This window comes from Macrobrachium nipponense, chromosome 30 (assembly GCF_015104395.2).
Source record: "Macrobrachium nipponense isolate FS-2020 chromosome 30, ASM1510439v2, whole genome shotgun sequence".
Lineage (NCBI taxonomy): Eukaryota > Metazoa > Arthropoda > Malacostraca > Decapoda > Palaemonidae > Macrobrachium > Macrobrachium nipponense.
The window spans coordinates 42,397,042-42,414,632 of NC_087218.1; the positions used below are offsets into that span (position 1 = coordinate 42,397,042).

General features: G+C 43.2%; 1 protein-coding gene across 1 annotated transcript in view; it reads left to right on the forward strand.

Moving 5' to 3' along the window:
- LOC135202471 (uncharacterized) overlaps window positions 1-16,833 on the forward strand; it is a gene marked incomplete in the record, with an annotated part of 165,475 nt that extends 148,642 nt beyond the window's left edge. Inside the window, 3 exon segments of the mRNA XM_064231879.1 lie at window positions 8,337-8,467; window positions 8,630-8,792; window positions 16,129-16,833. Of these exon segments, the coding sequence (XP_064087949.1) occupies window positions 8,337-8,467; window positions 8,630-8,792; window positions 16,129-16,263 (429 nt within the window).
- Between the last annotated feature and the right edge of the window lie 758 nt (window positions 16,834-17,591).

Sequence of the window (17,591 nt, forward strand, 5' to 3'; positions counted from 1 at the left end):
CATTGTGAGTGAAACAAACCCACTTTAATAAAATTTATATGTGAACTTATTTTATAGATTTTATCAATGATTTGCAGCTAATAACAACTTGCAAGTGACATTCCTTTGTCATATCTATCAGTGCACAAAAAGGTTTGATTTTGTGAACTTCAGTACAGTCCATACACAACATTGCAAAATATATTACCACTCTTCCTCATGCATTTTCTGCCGAAATATCCCATCTGATCCAGGGCTGTGATTTCATGCTTTTCTGATATAGTAGCCAAAGCTGCAGCTACTAGACGAGGCCAAATGTAGTGAATACTTTCAATAAGCATGATACTAACAAATTGGATAGTGAAAGCAGTTATGTATATAAATATATATACTGGCAGTCTCCCAGTTATGATGGAGATGCGTTCCTATGACTTGTTGGTTGAAACTCAGCATAAACCGGGACAATCGGCAGTAATGACAGGTTTCCAGTGTTATGTCAGAACAATCATAAACCAGGACTGCCTGTATTACATAAATATGTACCCAGGATGTAAGAGTACAAGAATAATCAAAAGTTTTATATATTAAAATACTTGAACCATACTTATTAAAATTATATTTGTTCCAAAGGGGATACAAACCTCATGCAAGGTATACTTTGGCTGTCACCAGCTGACTAGTAAAACAAGATCCTATTGGTAGACTGAAATGCTTTGTTGTTCCGACACGGCATACAAACCTTCGGTCCTTTTACAATAGGAAGGTACTAGCGGCAGCTGGATAGGTCGTAAGCTTTCGAACAAGGGGTTCGGTAGTTAACTGCTTGTCCGACAGGCGCGCGCGCGCGACTGGGAGGTAAACAAACCACTTTTGCTTTCGGCCTGCTGGCGTGTGGACGTGTATCATCGCTCTCTGCCCGCTTCATCGTCGTTGCTTTCGCATGGTTGTGTTTTTCTTTTTCTATTTATCTAGTGAAACTGAATTGTAAGTACAATCATTTCATATTTATTTCCATTGAATTCAATTGTGAATTAAAGGATCTTGGTTTCTCCACGCCTCCGATTACCCGAGTGCCGGGACGAAAGGGCGTAATGCGGGAATTCATTTTCCCAGAAAATGATCCTCGTATTGTGTATGCTCGGTGCCGAGGGCGGGAGAGCGCTCGCTCCGAGCGTATATTTTGGTTGGAAATGTGTAGATGAAAATCGTAAGTGCTCTTTTCATTTATATTTTTTTTGACCTGTATGCTCGTTGCCGAGCGAATGCGCTCGGCACGAAAACTTATTCTGTATGGAAGTGGAATCGCAAGTACAGTATTCTTTTTCATTTTCATATATTTATTTTGATTGTAGCAATACTCATTTTGGATCAATTTCCGAGCTTACCCGGAAATTGATCCTTTCCCCTTTTTATTTGAATGAAGTGAAATCGCAAGTCCAGTTCTTTTCATTTTATATTTTATTGAGATTGCATTGTTTACTTGGATCAATGTTTCCGCTATTTCCCGTGATTGATCCTTCCCCTTTTTATTTGTATGAAGTGAAATCGCAAGCGCAGTATTCTTTTTCATTTTCATATATATTTTTGATTGCATCAATTCATTATGGATCAAGGTTTCCATTCATAATCGGGAATGGATCCTTTTTACCCTTGCGCTCGGTACCGAGGGCGCAAATGCGCTCGATCCGAGCCCTTATTCATTGTGAAGTGAATCGTAATGCAAGATTCTTTTTCCATTTTAATTTCCTTTTTAGTTAATTGATTGCATCAATATTTTTATTTGGTTCAAGTTCCGCTCAGTCCAGGGAATTGATCCTTATGCCCTTGCATTCGGGCCGAGGGCACGATTGCTCTCAGGCTCTTATTATTATTGTTGGGTACATGGGTGCTGTGCGGGGGTGGGGAACGAGAACCCCCCCCCGCTCAGCTCCCACAGATGGCCCTTCCCCTTGGGGGGGGGGGGGGGGGAGGTTATCTGCGTTCTTCTCCTCGCCCGATCCGTCGAGCGCGGGGTGGGAGGGGTGCCCGATGTACAATTGTATTCGGGGTCTTCCACTCGTTCGGAGAGGGCTCACCCCCCGCGCGAGGGGACTTCCCCCCCACTAATTGCTACTACTGTTATTTTCCGCAGGTGCTACTGCCACGAGGGTGGACCTTGGTGAGGTATGGGCGTCCTTCCATTTGCAGGGCGTGCTAGTTGTCCAGGGGCTGCGGTTCTATGTCTGGGCCTACTGCGGTCACCCATGGAGTGGTGTACCACGCTCTCCAGGTGACGACGTCCCTCCTCACCTGGTGTACTCGCATCACATGGTAACAGTCTTGCCTACAGCCGCTGTGAAGTGCCGTTCGCCGTACCGAGAGGGGGCGTGCCGCCGCCGCTCGTGGTTGCCGCGCTGCCGCGACCACACTTCCGCTGCCTAGAGCTCGCCCCTGGACCTGCCGCCGGTACCAGGATGTTGCTGGCTGCTGCTCATTCCTGTGTTTTCCGGTGCTGCCTGCCGTACCTGCCGATTCTGGGCTGACTGTCCATGCAGTTGCTGCGCTGGCTGTCCCTGCCGTTGCTGCGCTGGCTGTCCCTGCCGTTGCTGCGCTGGCTGTCCCTACCGATGCTGTGCTGGCTGTGCCTGCTGTTCCTGAGATGCCCATACCTGCTGACGTCGTCCCTGTTCGTGGTGGTACTACCCCAGACTTTGGTCTGTCTGTACAGGTGCGTCCGGGCCCTGTGGCTTCGGCTGACAGCAGCCCCGGCTCCGCCCTGGATAGCAGATCTTACGTCTGTCCTGAGGAAGCTGACGAAGAAGAGGAGGAAGGTGTCGTCGTCGTCGTCGTCATCTTCATCGTCGTCGGCTGCCGCCTCTTCCCCTTCGACTTCTAAGGCTTCACAGCCGAGGAAGAAGAAGGTTGCCTCCTCCCTCCTAAGAAGTCTCCCTCGGGAGCTTCTCGGGGCCCGTCTCACCTCGGTGGGACGGGAGGGTTCCTTCCGCTGGTCCTCCTGCTCCTTCGGGAGCGGGGCCCGTCTCTTCTTCCGCAAGGAAGAAGACTACGGGGACCAGAGGGGTACCGGCTAACACCGGTACTTCCTCGCCTGGTGTCAGTGGTTCTGCCACTGCATCAGGGTCCGTCTCGGCCTCTCGTTCGCGGGAGGTACCGAGTGTACGGTCGCCTACCAGCGACCGTGCAGCCAGGAACCAGACCTCGGAGCTCGCTCAGCGTCAGGTTCACGGCAACGGGGCGGAAGACTGGTGACAGCCGCTCACACGACTCTCACCAGAACCAGCTCTCGCTCTCGCGGCGACCAGCTGGCTACCCGGGGACGTGAACGGTCCACGACCGGGCCACGGGCTGAGGCTGGGAAGAGGTCCCTCCCGTTCGCCGGTGCCAGCCACGGCTGGAACCAGCGACGTGACGTGCCGTCAGTACAAGCACCGGTTCTCACTGTGACAGTGGAGCCTGCAGGTCGCCTGACCGTCGCTCTCACAGAGAGCGATCGGGTACGGCAACCAGCACCAGCTCTTCTGACACTCGAGATCGGGGCCGCTGTGCTCAGTCCAGCCGTTCTCCACAGCGAGACGGTTCGACCAGGCCTGCAGCTCGATCGCCACCCCCGCGGGTTGACGATCGCCTGCAGCCCTCCAAGCCCTAGCTGGTTCTGCCAGCGAGCGAGGAGGGAGCGTCAGGTCTGCCTCTCCCGTACCTTCAACCTCCTCGGGTTACACCGGGAGGAGCGAGGTATTGAGGAGTGATCGTGAGGGGTGCGCCCCTCATGATCCCACCACGACGCCCTACGTGCCAGGCACGGTTCTTGGACTGGCCAGGACGTATGCGCAAGTGGATGGAGAAGACTGAAGAGGGCTGTCGCTGTTCCCCCATTCTTAAGGAGGAAGGTTCTCGGAATATGCTCTTGTTCGAAGGGCTTAACGGTCCCCCCACTCTGCAAGATGCTGTGACTTCCGAGATCCAGAGGAACTTTGCCGAGGTTATGGCGCTGATTCGTCAGCACAACGACCTCGGGGAAGGATCGCCGCTCCCACCAGCAGAGCCACGTCTCGGCTCGAGTCGTTTTGGGGCCCGAGAGGGAACCCAAATCGACGGTGGGTCTGCCGCGATCGAGCTTGCCGACTGTGTTGGAACCAGGTAGTCTCTCGTCTCCGGACAAGAAGGCTCTCTCAGTTCTGGCCGGTCGAACAAGCTACTTCACCTCCTCTACTGCGACAGAGGCGTTTCTACGTGTCTTCGGACACCGTATTTGAATACCCCATTCGGTCCTCTGAGGTTTCGACCTCGACGAGGACTGGAAATGAAGTCGGAGGACTGGTATCGGCTCTCTCCTGTCAGGTGTCGATCAGCCCCACCCAGACGACGTTCACAGTGGCGGCAGACCCTTACCTACAGTATGAGTTCGTAACCCTCCTCGGGAAAACGTTTTCTCCTGACGATACGTTTTCCCAGGCTCTGAGAGGCCATCGCCGTAAGGCGATGGCTGCTCCTTTTCTTCTCCAACTGCTAGTTCCGCTGGGAAGGCGAGCCAGTATCCAATTCCTCCCCCATTCCCTCTCTCCTTACGGCTACGAGGGAAAGGGGAGGGATCCTACAGAGATTTCTCTGTAAGATCCCACGTTAGGGGCTGCGCGACCGGGGGGACCTTCGGGTCCTACCTGACGTAAGCCCCGGTCGTTGAGGAGGGATCCTGCCCCTTTCTCGATTTCTACGGGAATCGAGAGGACCACCAGCCGATATCGTTTGACGAATTCGGTGGGGGGTTTCGCAGAGTGCTTAGAATTCTACGGAATTTCTAGCGCACTCAGTGTTCGAGTTTTTTACGATCTCCAAACACTTAGGCGAGACCACGGTCCAAAGTGAGCGAGAATCCCCGATAATTGTTACACGATAATCGGGAACCTCGCTTATGCTCGAATTCCTGTAATTTCTAGCATTTGGAAGAAGACTGCTGCTGAAAGAAGAGTATCTCACAGTAGGCGATTAACCTGGAATAGAGAACGGACGGGAACTTCCAGTTTGGCTTGAACTATCGTCTTCGGTATTCTGTTCACCATTGAAGCTTTCCTTTGGGAAAGACTTCTCCTTCACTCTCTTGACTAGAGAACGAAGGCGGTCGATCTCCACCAATCCTTATTCTCATTCCTCGAGAGAAAAGAATTTAGGATGGAGGTCGTGGTACAGAACCTACAAATATACTACGTATATTACCCTCGCGACATGATTCTTTTAACAGTTGAATTGTCGGGGGGGTAGGCGCATACCGTAGTTAACTCTACGGTTGTGACCGAGACGAATTGTATCTTAATTGAACTGCAACTCGGGGTTGCCTGCAACTCCCAGCAGTTATCAGTTCGATTTTAGATACTTGGTATTGTCATGACAACACCAAATCAGCTTTTGTATTTACCGAAATCCGTTTCGGTTAAATATAATTGCTTGAGCGTATTCTTTATGCTCGATGGTTCTAGCCGAACGCATTCCTTCGTGGAATAATGGATTACCTGGCAACTCAGAATGACGAGTCACCGAGAGCTACTGCGTATTGAACTGCCTGATACGCGGCTCAGTATCAGCTAGGTCTCGAGATGCACTGGTCGGTTACGTCTCTCTCTCCCCTGGTTTGATTGACTACCGAACCGTATCTCTGCCCAACAATCATGGACTTAGGTCTCTGATTAACGGGGATTCTCGCAATAATGAAGGACCATCTACTGCTGTGACGCTCGATTTCATCGCCTTCGACATTGCGAGAATTTTCAACAGAGATACTCTTGGACTCTTTCATCTTTCTGTTTACCGCACGGTAACAGAAGTCTGTACTAGTCACCCGCCTGCATCGCACCGCGATAATGCGAATGATTTTTGCAGACATCTGAGTTTGTCTTCAAAATATCTCTTATTCGTAGGTGTGCAATTATTCATTGCTCGCCCCGAATTAACAGATATGTCAGAAGACATCGCCTACTCTCCGACCTGACAGCTCTACTTCCAAATGTTCAGCCCATGAGAAGCAGTTCTTCAGTCTTTGTAGCACAGGTTCAGAATCTTGAGAATCCTTCTCTCGGTTCAGCTGTGAAGACGTAGGTTGCATTTTCTGTACACCTTCGTCTTCAACGACACATAGTGTTGTTTCTCCTTAGCCGAGAATCAACTATACTATGAGATATCTTGCCATCAGGGACACGGTCTCATAGAAGGCAATTGACTTTCGCCTGTTGGGCACATGCCTTAAGAGAGTCATCACCTTGCCTTCTGGCATCGGTGACGAACAAATTATTTGTTTAGTCTCTTGGCATAACCCTTTTAAGGCGAAGGTCACGTGACTTGCTCGGTGGGTGCTTGGACAACTTGCCTCCTACCGAACGCAGTCAGTCGGCAGCTGTCAGAGCGCCCAAGTCTGTTACGAACTTCGCTGTGGACTTAGTTCGGTTGTTCCATAACAGTCTTTTCTTCGTCCTAACGGCTTGTCACAGTACCCATACCATCAGACACCCACCATTGAGTGTCGGTGTCCTATCCACTACCGAGAAGAACAACTTCGCTGCAGACGGATAGACCAGTATGGGTACAGGACATCACCGAAGTCGAGAAGAGGGATAGGTCATACGACCATTCCCTTCTTTTCCTCTGAGGTAATTGCATGACTTTTCCTGCGAAGTCAAGCATCCAGGGGAATGGGGATTCGTGACGCTCGATTTCGTACCGAATTCGTAGCGAAGACTCTGACCCTTCGGTTCCTGACGATCGGTTAGAGTCCTTCACAATCCCCTCCCTAATGGACTTCACCGCCTTCGATGCGAAGGAGATGCTGCTTTGTCCTGTGAAAGCGCGACCGCGCTTTCTGAAGAAACTCGACATCCCAGGCTGAGTGTTGAAGACTCTTCGTCAGCACCAAGATGTCCTAGAAGTACACTCCCTCGAGTTACACAAGAACTTCTCCGTGGCGCAGGTACTGAAGGCAGGGGTCTGGTACAACCAGACCACTGGCACCTCCTTCTACCTTTTGGATATTGCCCACAGGTCCTGGATCGTTTTCCTTGGGACCCGTGGTGGCTGCTCAACACGTTGTGTAGCTAACCCAGACCCTAGCAGGCTGAACAGCATCGAGTCCTGGTGTGACTGTAAGAATAGATAAGTGAATGAGAGTGACTGGCTTCTCTTCCTATCTTTTTCTCCCCCTCTACCTGTGGGTAGAGGGATACGGTCATCACCTTGCTGGATAAGGACGAGATGCCGGTGAGCTACTCGACAGAGCCCCATCCATATCCCTTTCACTAGGGATGGGAGCGAAATATCCACCACTTTCCTCCTACAAGGGGGGGGGGAAGTGGATGCCAACAAGAGACAAACCATAACTTTATGTTGCCTCTTGCAAATAGGAACTTGTTATTGTTTGCTGGTACGAAGAGATACGCTTGCCTCTCTCTTAGTACTTGGTCCAGAGGTCTGACCATTGATCCTGCGGTGCACACCCCGATCAATCGGACAGAGGCTTGGATCCCTCCCTCGCTCTTACGACCAGGGAGGCATTCCAAGGTTGGGCGAACACCAGTCTCTTCACAAAAGACTCAGATTCCTCCCACCAAGAAGTGTCTTCCTATTGTAAAAGGACCGAAGGTTTGTATGCCGTGTCGGAACAAATGACAATTTGTCCAAAATTGCATTTTTCCTAACTATACAAACCTGAGGTCCTTTTACACATAGTCCCACCTCATGCCACCCCTCACTCTGCAGTTTTTGCTTGGGCCAAAAGCAAAAGTGATTTGTTTCTGTTTACCTCCTCCCAGTCGCGCGCGCGCCTGTCGGACAAGCAGTTAACTACCGAACCCCTTGTTCGAAAGCTTACGACCTATCCAGCTGCCGCTAGTACCTTCCTATTGTAAAAGGACCTCAGGTTTGTATAGTTAGGAAAAATGCAATTTTGGACAAATTGTCATATTTATTGCTATGTTATGTGGTGGAATTTGTTGAACGATAACAAGGCAGTATTCTAGTGAAGTAGCCAAACCACTAAGGTTTCTGAAATAGATGGATTATTGGGTTCTGCAGGCAATGCCACAATCTTTGCTTTTAAGGGACAATATAATAAGGGTACAAATAAGAAAATCCAATTTCTTTTTCCAATTGTAGTTTTTATAGAATTGCACTTGAATATAATCATGTTCATATTAATATCCCACCTTTTGATCCTACCATCATTGTTTTGCTTATAATATTTACTTCTCTACTATAGTAATTAAACTTCACTTATATCATTTGTAATGTCTTACCATTGCACTGCAGTTTGTGTGCTTTTGATTAATCTCTTATCCATTGCTTTTAAGTTAAAAGCTATAGCTATAATTTTTATATTTTAGGTGGAAAGTATGCATGGTGGCCGAAATCAGCGCGATCGCGAATATTCACTTCGTCAGTTAAAATCAGGAAGGAGTAAAGTATTGATTGCGACTGATGTTGCAGCAAGAGGAATAGACATAAATGATATAACGTAAGTTCATCTTTATCATCTGTTGTGGATTTTTGTTCTGTTTCTGTTTATTAAATTTGAGTGCAATGCAAATACAAATAATGAACTGAGGTTGCTGAGATACGGGTTTATATTTTGTATATTTATTGATTTTTATTTCAAATTTCATATCCTTTTCCTCAGACATGTTGTAAATTATGATTGCCCAAGGGATATGGAAGAATATGTCCACAGAGTTGGGAGAACTGGCCGAGCTGGCAGATCTGGAGAAGCTTTAACCCTTATGTGTCGAGATGATTGGAAAGTTTCAGGGAAGTTAATAGAAATACTTGAAAAGTCTGATCAGGTAAGAAAATATTTATATCAATTTAATATACATCATTTAAAGAAATTTGACTGCTCCCAAAATGGAATGGCAGGGCGGAGCTAAAACAGTGTTAAAGTTGCCAAATTCACCTTTGCTCATACACGAACAAACCTGAGGTCTTAACAATAGGATAATTTCTAGTGCCTAGCTGGATCTGGTTAAAAAACAGATGAAAGCAAGAAATCTTGTGATGTCTGGCAACGCATGCGTAGATCGGTTGAAGGATGGTTGAAGACAATTCGCCTATGATCACGCATCAGTCTTTCTTTTGACCGCCTGGGCAAGAGTCGTGTTAACCTCTCTTGGCCTTTTCCTCGTTCATTGCTCATTTCACTAGTGTTTAGTGTGTGTGTGTGCGTTTGGCTGATATTATGGCTTCTTCTGCTCCTTCTCGGTGTCAGCGTATGTGCCCCGGAGTTCCAGGTTTTCTGTGTTGTCGTTTTCTGGCTTCGGCAGCGACCGACCCTCACATAACGTGCAGTAGGTGTTGTTCCATTTGGGGTGTTATTTCCTGCCAGCCTTGCCACTCTGGACAAGTTAATCCTTTTAATCCATGGTTTTTTCAGTTTTAATGTTTTAAAGTGATTCTTATACAGTGAGGGACACTGAGTTCTAATGTTCACAGTATAATAAAAGTACACATGTCCTGTTATTTTAGTATTCGCGGGGGATGTGTACCAGAGCCCCCGCGAATAGTTAGAACGCCTGGAAAAACATTGAAAACTACCTTTTTTAGTATTTAAAACTCAAGAAAAACCCACAAACTTTTTATACAGTGGTACCTCGACATTCGAAAGGCTCAACTTACGAAAAACTCGAGATACGAAAGCAAATACGAGGATTTTTTTTGCTCTACATACGAAAATTGTTCAAGATATGAAAGGTTGTTGCTGTAAAGTCCAAGATTCATCCGGACCACCGATAACAATTTTAAAACTCATGCGCCGCCAACTTAGTAGACTCCCTACCATCCTCCCACTCTCCCATTTGTTTCTGATGCTAGTCACCGCCGTAAGATCCTGCTCTCTTATTGGTCAGCATCTCTCCCATGGTGCTCTACGTAGCGGCGTGCTTTTTCAGCCACTTGGCGGCATCATCGGTATTGTAAGTATGCAGAATTCCTTCGTTCTATATGATTTCGTTTATTAACGTAAATTCGTTAGGGATTTCGTTGTAGCACTATTTTATTCTGTTGTGTGAGAACTTTACTTCATACATATACGTACTACATAACTTAATTATGTACAGTATATACGTAGTCATGGGTCCCAAGAAAGTTGAAGTAGGAAAGATGAGGATGCTTTCTTTGGAAACAAAAATGGAGATACTAAAAAAGTATGAAGCTGGCATGTGATTGAGTGTGATCGCCAAGGAATACGGCTGAAATCCGTCGACAATAGGCACCATCCATAAACAGGATGATGCCATCAAAGCAGTTACACCTTCCAAGGGCGTGACTATTTTGTCTAGCAAGAGGAGCCACATGCATGATGAGATGGAGAGGTTGCTGCTTGTCTGGATAAAAGACAAAGAAATCGCTGGCGATACGATAACCAAACCGGCAATCTCCCATAAGGCCAGCGCTATTTTCGGCGATTCGATTGCCCAGGCGGAAGACGACGGAGGAGAAGGGACATCGACGCCAACCCCAGAGTTCAAGGCTTCTCATGGGTGGTTCGAAAAATTCCGTAAACAGACTGGCATCCATTCGGTGGTGCAGCATGGGGAGGCGGCCAGCTTGGATAGAAACCGGCTGAAGCCTTTGTTAAGACGTTCGACGAGATGACAATCAAGGAAGGCTACAGTTCTCAGCAAGTCTTCAACTGTGATGAGACTGCCCTTTTTTGGAAAAAAAAATGCCTCGTCGGACATACATCATGCAGGAAGAGGCCTGGGTAACAAGACTTTTGTTCACGGAGTGCGTAAATCTGTGTTTCGGCCCAACAGTGAAGAAATTCTCGGAAGAGAAGCGCCTCCCTCTGAAATGTCTGCTGTTGTTGAACATTGCCCCTGCTCACCCTCCTGGCCTCTAGGAAGATATCCTAGCTGAGTATTCTTTTATCAAGGTTCTTTATCTTCCGCCTAACGCCACCCCTCTCCTCCAGCCCATGGACCAGCAAGTGATATCGAACTTCAAGAAGCTGAATACAAAACATCTTTTCAAGAGATGTTTCGACATCACCGATACCACAAACCTCACCTTGCGTGAATTTTGGAAGGAGCATTTCGATGTTGTGATATGCATCCGACTCATCAATCAAGCTTGGCAGGAGGTTTCAAGGTGAACCTTGAATTCTTCGTGGAGGAAACTGGCCTGATGCCGTATCCGCCCGAGACTTTGAGGGATTCGACGTGGGCGAAGCTGGTGCTGCAGATTCAGGAACAGTTGACGATCTTTAACCGTTTCGCAACCAGATCTTGATGAGATCGTTGCACTCGGAAAGTCCACGGGGCTGGTCGTCGACGAGGATGACATCAATGGCCTTCTCGAGGAGCTTATGACGGATGACCTGAAGGAGTTGGAGGCCATGCAACATAACGTCGTTCAAGAAGAGTTCTCTAGCAGCAGCGAGGAGGAGGATGACCCTATGACAACAGCAGAAATTAAGGATGCTCTAGCTGCTTTTCATAAGGTGAAGCATTTGTAGATAAGAGACACCCTGAAAAGGCTTACACAGGTCGTATACTTGCACAGTAAGATGACGTTTGCCTGAGTCGTTTCAGGAACATTGTGAAAAGTAGGTAGAAGCAATCTTCCTTGGATAGTTATTTTTTAAAGAGGCCTTTAGTAGGAGTAAGCAAAATGGAAGATCCAATTAATACTACGAAAAAACAAAGTTGAAAGTGGTGAAGAAATTGAAATTTTGTTTAAAAAAATAATAAAAAGTAAAAAGAAAAAAAAAATGTAAAAATCAAAAAAAGAAAAACAAATTTAAAAATTAAGTTTTTTTTTGTAAAGTTAAGTGTTACAGTATTGTTAATGTGTTTCATAAAGTTTAGTTTATGTTTCCTGACACTTTTTAATGTGTTTCGTAAAGTTAAGTGTTCGTACTATAAGAAGTTTTCTGCCATTTGTCCTCCTCCTCTGTCGCCACTTTTGGAGATAGCCTCACTCGAAAGGTAAGCTTCCACATTTTACTACATACGTACGTATGTACGTACAGTATTTCTTGTATACCATGTACACTAATACACTTTATTTACAGGTATGTACATATTAGTACTAGGACGTATTAAGTTCGGTATTGAATGGTCCAAATTGTTGTAGTATTTTGTTGTTTATTGGTCAATTTAGCTTTATTATAAAATTTACTGGGGTGTTTTTGTAGGGCTTGGAACGGATTAACCATTTTACATGTAAAATGCGGTTCAAGATACGAAAAGCTCATGATACGAAAGCCGCCTCGGAACGGATTAATTTCGTATCTTGAGGTACCATTGTACCTGGCTTTTTAATAGTTGTACCACAAAAAGTGCATTTTATGATATATAAAAAAAAAAAAACAGGAATTTGTGGATCTCATAGAAAAAATACAGCAAATAGGTGAATTTACCGCAAATAATGGGTAGATATGGTCTAGAGAGAACTCCATGAATCCAGAGTATGCAAATACAGTGGGTCCACTGTATTTGTAAATGTGTTAGGCAAATAGTAGATTAACCCTTTAACACTGAAGGGGTATAATAAAAATCGTCTCCCGTATGCCGGCGGGGTCTGGGAGTGAGCGCCAAAGCGACAAAAATGTTTTTTTCTAAAAAATCACAGCACGCTTAGTTTTCAAGATTGAGTTCATTTTTGGCTCCTTTTTTTGTCATTGCGTGAAGTTTAGTATGCAACCATCAGAAATGAAAAAAAATATTTTCGTATATAAATAATGGGATATGTATATGATAGTGCAAAAACAAAATTCCATATATAATTGCATTCAAATCGCGCTGTGAGCAAAATGGTTAAAGCCAACGAGTTAATTTTTTTCCTGTTGTATTGTACACTAAATTGCGATCATTTTGGTATATACACATTTTTGTATATAAAACTTTATGTAACGGCTAATTTAAAATGGTGCAAACATTACGACAATAGGACAAAAAGAATTTATGATTTTTTCGGAAGAGTTACCGCACGGACGTAAGGAAAAAGTTTATTTCATAAATTCACCATAAATTGAAACATTTAAGTTCCTCGCTGGACGAGTGGTTTTCGAGCTCGGCTGCCAGTCCGGTGGTCCGAAGATCGATTCCCTGCTCTGCCAATGTGGAATCAGAGGAATTTGTTTCTGGTGATAGAAATTCATTTCTCGATATAGTGTGGTTCGGATCCCACAATAAACTGTAGGTCCCGTTGCTAGGTAACCAATAGGTTCCTAGCCACGTAAAAATATCTAATCCTTCGGGCCAGCCCTAGGAGAGCTGTTAATCAGCTCAGTGGTCTGGTTAAACTAAGATATACTTAACTTTTAACCTCAAGATACGAAATTAATCCGTTCCGAGGCGCCCTTCGTATCATGAAATTTTCGTATCTTGGACCACATTTTACATGTAAAATGGCTAATCCGTTCCAAGCCCTCCAAAAACAACACAGTAAATTATATTTCCAGGCCTAAAACACATGTTCTAGGGTTACGACGCCGATCCAACGGAAGAAATATGACTACAAAAAGGCAAAATATTGTACATACTTGAGTAATATTCAACTGCATGTAATGTTCAACCCCATTTTTACTGCATATATTATTAGGACTTTAGCATATGTCCCTTAGCAATAAGCCTAGCCTATGTTAGTGGTTGCTACTGTAGCCTAGTCTATGATTCTGACATCTAAACCTAAGAGCTAAAAGCTTAGAATATGCCAATAAAATGTATAAATAATCAGTATGTACTCATTTCAAATAATTATTAATTAATCATTAACTATAATACACAAACAAACAAAAAAAAAAAACCTTCCAATCGATTGTTTACATTCAGCTCTTACCCGTCTTACCTCTTACGAGTACCGAACGAACGCCAAGCAATCATTTTTCCCAGCACACAGTAAGCCATAAATTTTCATTAGTATCTCTCTTCAACTAATGAAACTACCAAACAGTATAATAACCATTCATTTCTATTCTTTATTCTATCTTTACCTAATGGAGATACCGAGTACTGAGATCTATAATGAAACATACGTATACGTAACGTGATAATAAAACAGAAGAAGAATTCTAAAAGATATGTATTTGTTGGCAGTCTGATTTATTTTATATTTTATGATATCTAATTCACAATTTTTTTATTAAATGTATTGCATGTACTCATTTCAAATAATTATTAAGTAACCATTAACTATAATAAACAAAAACAAAAAAAAAACGTCCAAACTTCTGTTTACATCCAGCACTTAGAGTATCGAACGATCGCCAAGCAATCACTTTTCCTAGTACACAGTAAGCCGCAAATTATCATTATCTCTCTTCAACTACTGAAACTACCAAACAGTATAATAACCATTCATTTCTTTTCTTTATTCTATCTTTACCTAATGTTTTTTATTTTTTTATTAAATGTATTGCATGAATAAGTTTTTCAATTTACAGCATCCTTTTACCAATAGAATACTTAAAGCACAATGGGTAGATGCTGACCAATAGTAGAGCAGGACCTTATGGGGTGACTAGCATCAGGAACCAATGGGAGAGCGGGAGGATGGTGGCGAGTTTACTCAGTTGGCGGCGCGGAGTTTTAAAATTTTTCTCGGTGGTCCGGGCGGATCTCGGGACTTTACAGCAACAACCTTTCGTATCTTGAAAACTTTTCGCATGTAGAGCTGTAAAATTTTTCGTATTTGCTTTCGTATCTCGAGTTTTTCGTAAGTAGAGCCTTTTGTATGTCGAGGTACCACTGTATAAAGAAAATAATCAGTATTTTATGCTTACTCACATATCTGAATTCTCTTTGGTTCCAAGAGTTGTAGATAGGCTTCAACTAAACCAAGACTCCCCGAATAACCACTGGTTCCATGCAACGTAAAAACACCATACAAACAAACAAACAAACAAACAATCAACTAAACCAAGAGTTATAATATTTCCATCAAAAAGCATGAATATATGAACACTTGGCATAGGCCTCCAGAGCAGGCTCATTTCATCTTCATTGAATAATTGTTCACCGACATTCACATTGTAAAAATTAAGAAGCCTTTTTAATTATTGGAACCATCTATGATTTGCTGGAAAGTTAGGCACACTGTTTAGTAGGCTGAGTGGCACAATTCTGTATGGTCGTACAGTAGTCCCCCCGTATTTGCGGGGGATGCATACCAGACCCCCCCGTGAATAGTTAGAATCCGCGAATGTTTGGAACCCCTATAAAAATGCTAAAAACAGCCTATTTTGTTAGTTAAAACTAGAAAAACCCACTAAAAATTTTCCTACATGGTTTTTTTAATAGTTTTATCACAAAAAGTGCATTTTATGATGAAATTCATAAAAAAACCAGGAATTTGTGGATATTCATCATAGAAAAATACCGCGAATGCGTGAATTTTCCGCGAATAATGCAGGGAAACGTTCCCAAGAGAAATCCGCGAATGTGTGAGTCCGCGAATCTGGAGAACGCGAATAGGGGGGTCCACTGTACATCTTAAGTAATAATGTTGATCAGCTCAGCTATTTCCTTTGTGATAACAGTGGATGCAACTGATGCCAAAGATTTCGTGGCATTATTAATTTGTTTCTTATCCTTCAAGAAGGTCAAGATTTCTTATTGTGGAAGCCTAAGTTACCACATGATACTAAAGAGTTAATTATCTTCCTCTTCATCTTACTATTATCATAAGGATCACAGGGGCCTTTCATAGCCATTATAGATACAAGAGGGTAGCCAAAACAAAATAGTGGTAACACTGGAATGCAACATAACATTTGTTCTAGCAAAGGTGAGGTAGACAGAGACTTGGAGCGATGCCCCAGCTATCATGGGAAAAATCGTAATGTTAAATTTTGGTGTACAATATGCCAAATGTGTTCTCTTGCTATTGCAACTGTAAATTGGAAATTCAATATCATAAAGCATACAGTTGTAATTAAAGGACTGACTGTAAAACCTTTAGATTTTGAAGTAATCTTGATGAAAATTTTATCTGTTTTGCAGGGAAAGTTCTGTTGTTTGTCATCTTATAGTTTTGACACCACACCTTAAAAATAGCAAAGGAATCTACTGGTCAAGATTGTCCTAGATGTAGTTTTTCTTATTACAAATAGGATTCAGTTTTTTTAAAATTTTCTTAGCATTATTCACAACTACTCATGATTAATTTATCTTTTTCCAGGAAGTACCTCACGATTTGATGAGGATGAAGGAACGTTATGACAGGGTGAGAGAGGAGGGTAGAGACCGTTTCAATCGTAATGGTAAGGTTATGGGCTATGGAGCAAACCTTAGAAATGGTTGGTCTGTTGCATAATTGTTTTATTTACAGGGTACCAAACTTCACACTACATTATTCACCATTAGGGAAAATTTTGTTAAGTTTTTCAAAATTTATGGTACTGCACAAGCATGGCATCAATAGATTATTAAAATAAAATTAATGAGAAACATTCATATCTGCAGTTAGTGTCCTAGCTCCCAGAATTTTGAGCATTGTACCCTCTTTCCTCTCATTACCTGGTTATTAAGTGTAATTATTTAGAACTGTACCTCTATGTACTTTTTGACAATAGCAGATATAATGAAAATAACCAGTAAGTCAAAGTCTGGCAATGAGAAGGATTTTCAGCCATTTAGTGTTACTACTTCGTCATTCTAAAACTGCAGTATTTTCTCATTGGTAAATTATGTACCATTATTTTGTTACCAGTATGTTTGTGTATTTAGGTTATGCTTTAGTTTAAGGTATCTGATATAATTTATATAGATATCTATTTTCTTATGCACCAAAAGTATAAGCTTTAGTTGAATTTTCTAGTAACCTGTTTATGTCGTTAAGTTAAATTCCATGTAATAGAGTACATAAAAAAAAATTATAAAATTATATGGCATTTACTTTACCCCTATTTACATTCCAAATGTTTTCCAAATAGGGAAGGTCTTAAGTCGTCACCTTGAATGTTATTGAAAAAGTCCTTCAGTAGTAAAGAGAAACAAACAGTTTCCAGGAATTTGTGAACCACGTTCAAGAGCTCTTATGTAGAAAAATTTGCATGAATGTAGCCAACAATCTCGTCATGCTGTGGGCGTGCCATCATAAACTTGATGTAAAATAGTTGATCTTACGAGGATACAAACTTTCATGTTACAAGTAATATCTATAAGAGCAACTGGGACTGGTTAAAGCTTACAAAAAAAGGCTTCAGATTCGGAGGTATTACTCGTGTGGAGTTGTGGGTAATCGCAATGTACACACTGTGTGTAGCCTCTATTTCCCTTTAACCAGTATGTAGAGTGAAGACATCATCATCATCATTTTTTTTTTTTCTTTTTTTTTTTTTTTTTTTATTATTATTATTATTATTATTATTATTATTATTATTATTATTATTATTATTATTATTATTATTATTACAGTCATCCTATTTGACTGGGCAGTTTTACAGGTGGGGTTGCGGGTTACATCCTGCCTTTATAAGAATCCATCCCTTTTCTAAATATGTGCGCTGTTTCCAGGACCACACTCCGCAACTAATTTTTCCAGGTTCCTTTTCAGAGAGCTTGGGAGCGTTCCTAGTTTCCCTATGGTTATGGGTACAATTTCCACTGGCATATCCCATATCCTTCTTATTTCTATTTTCA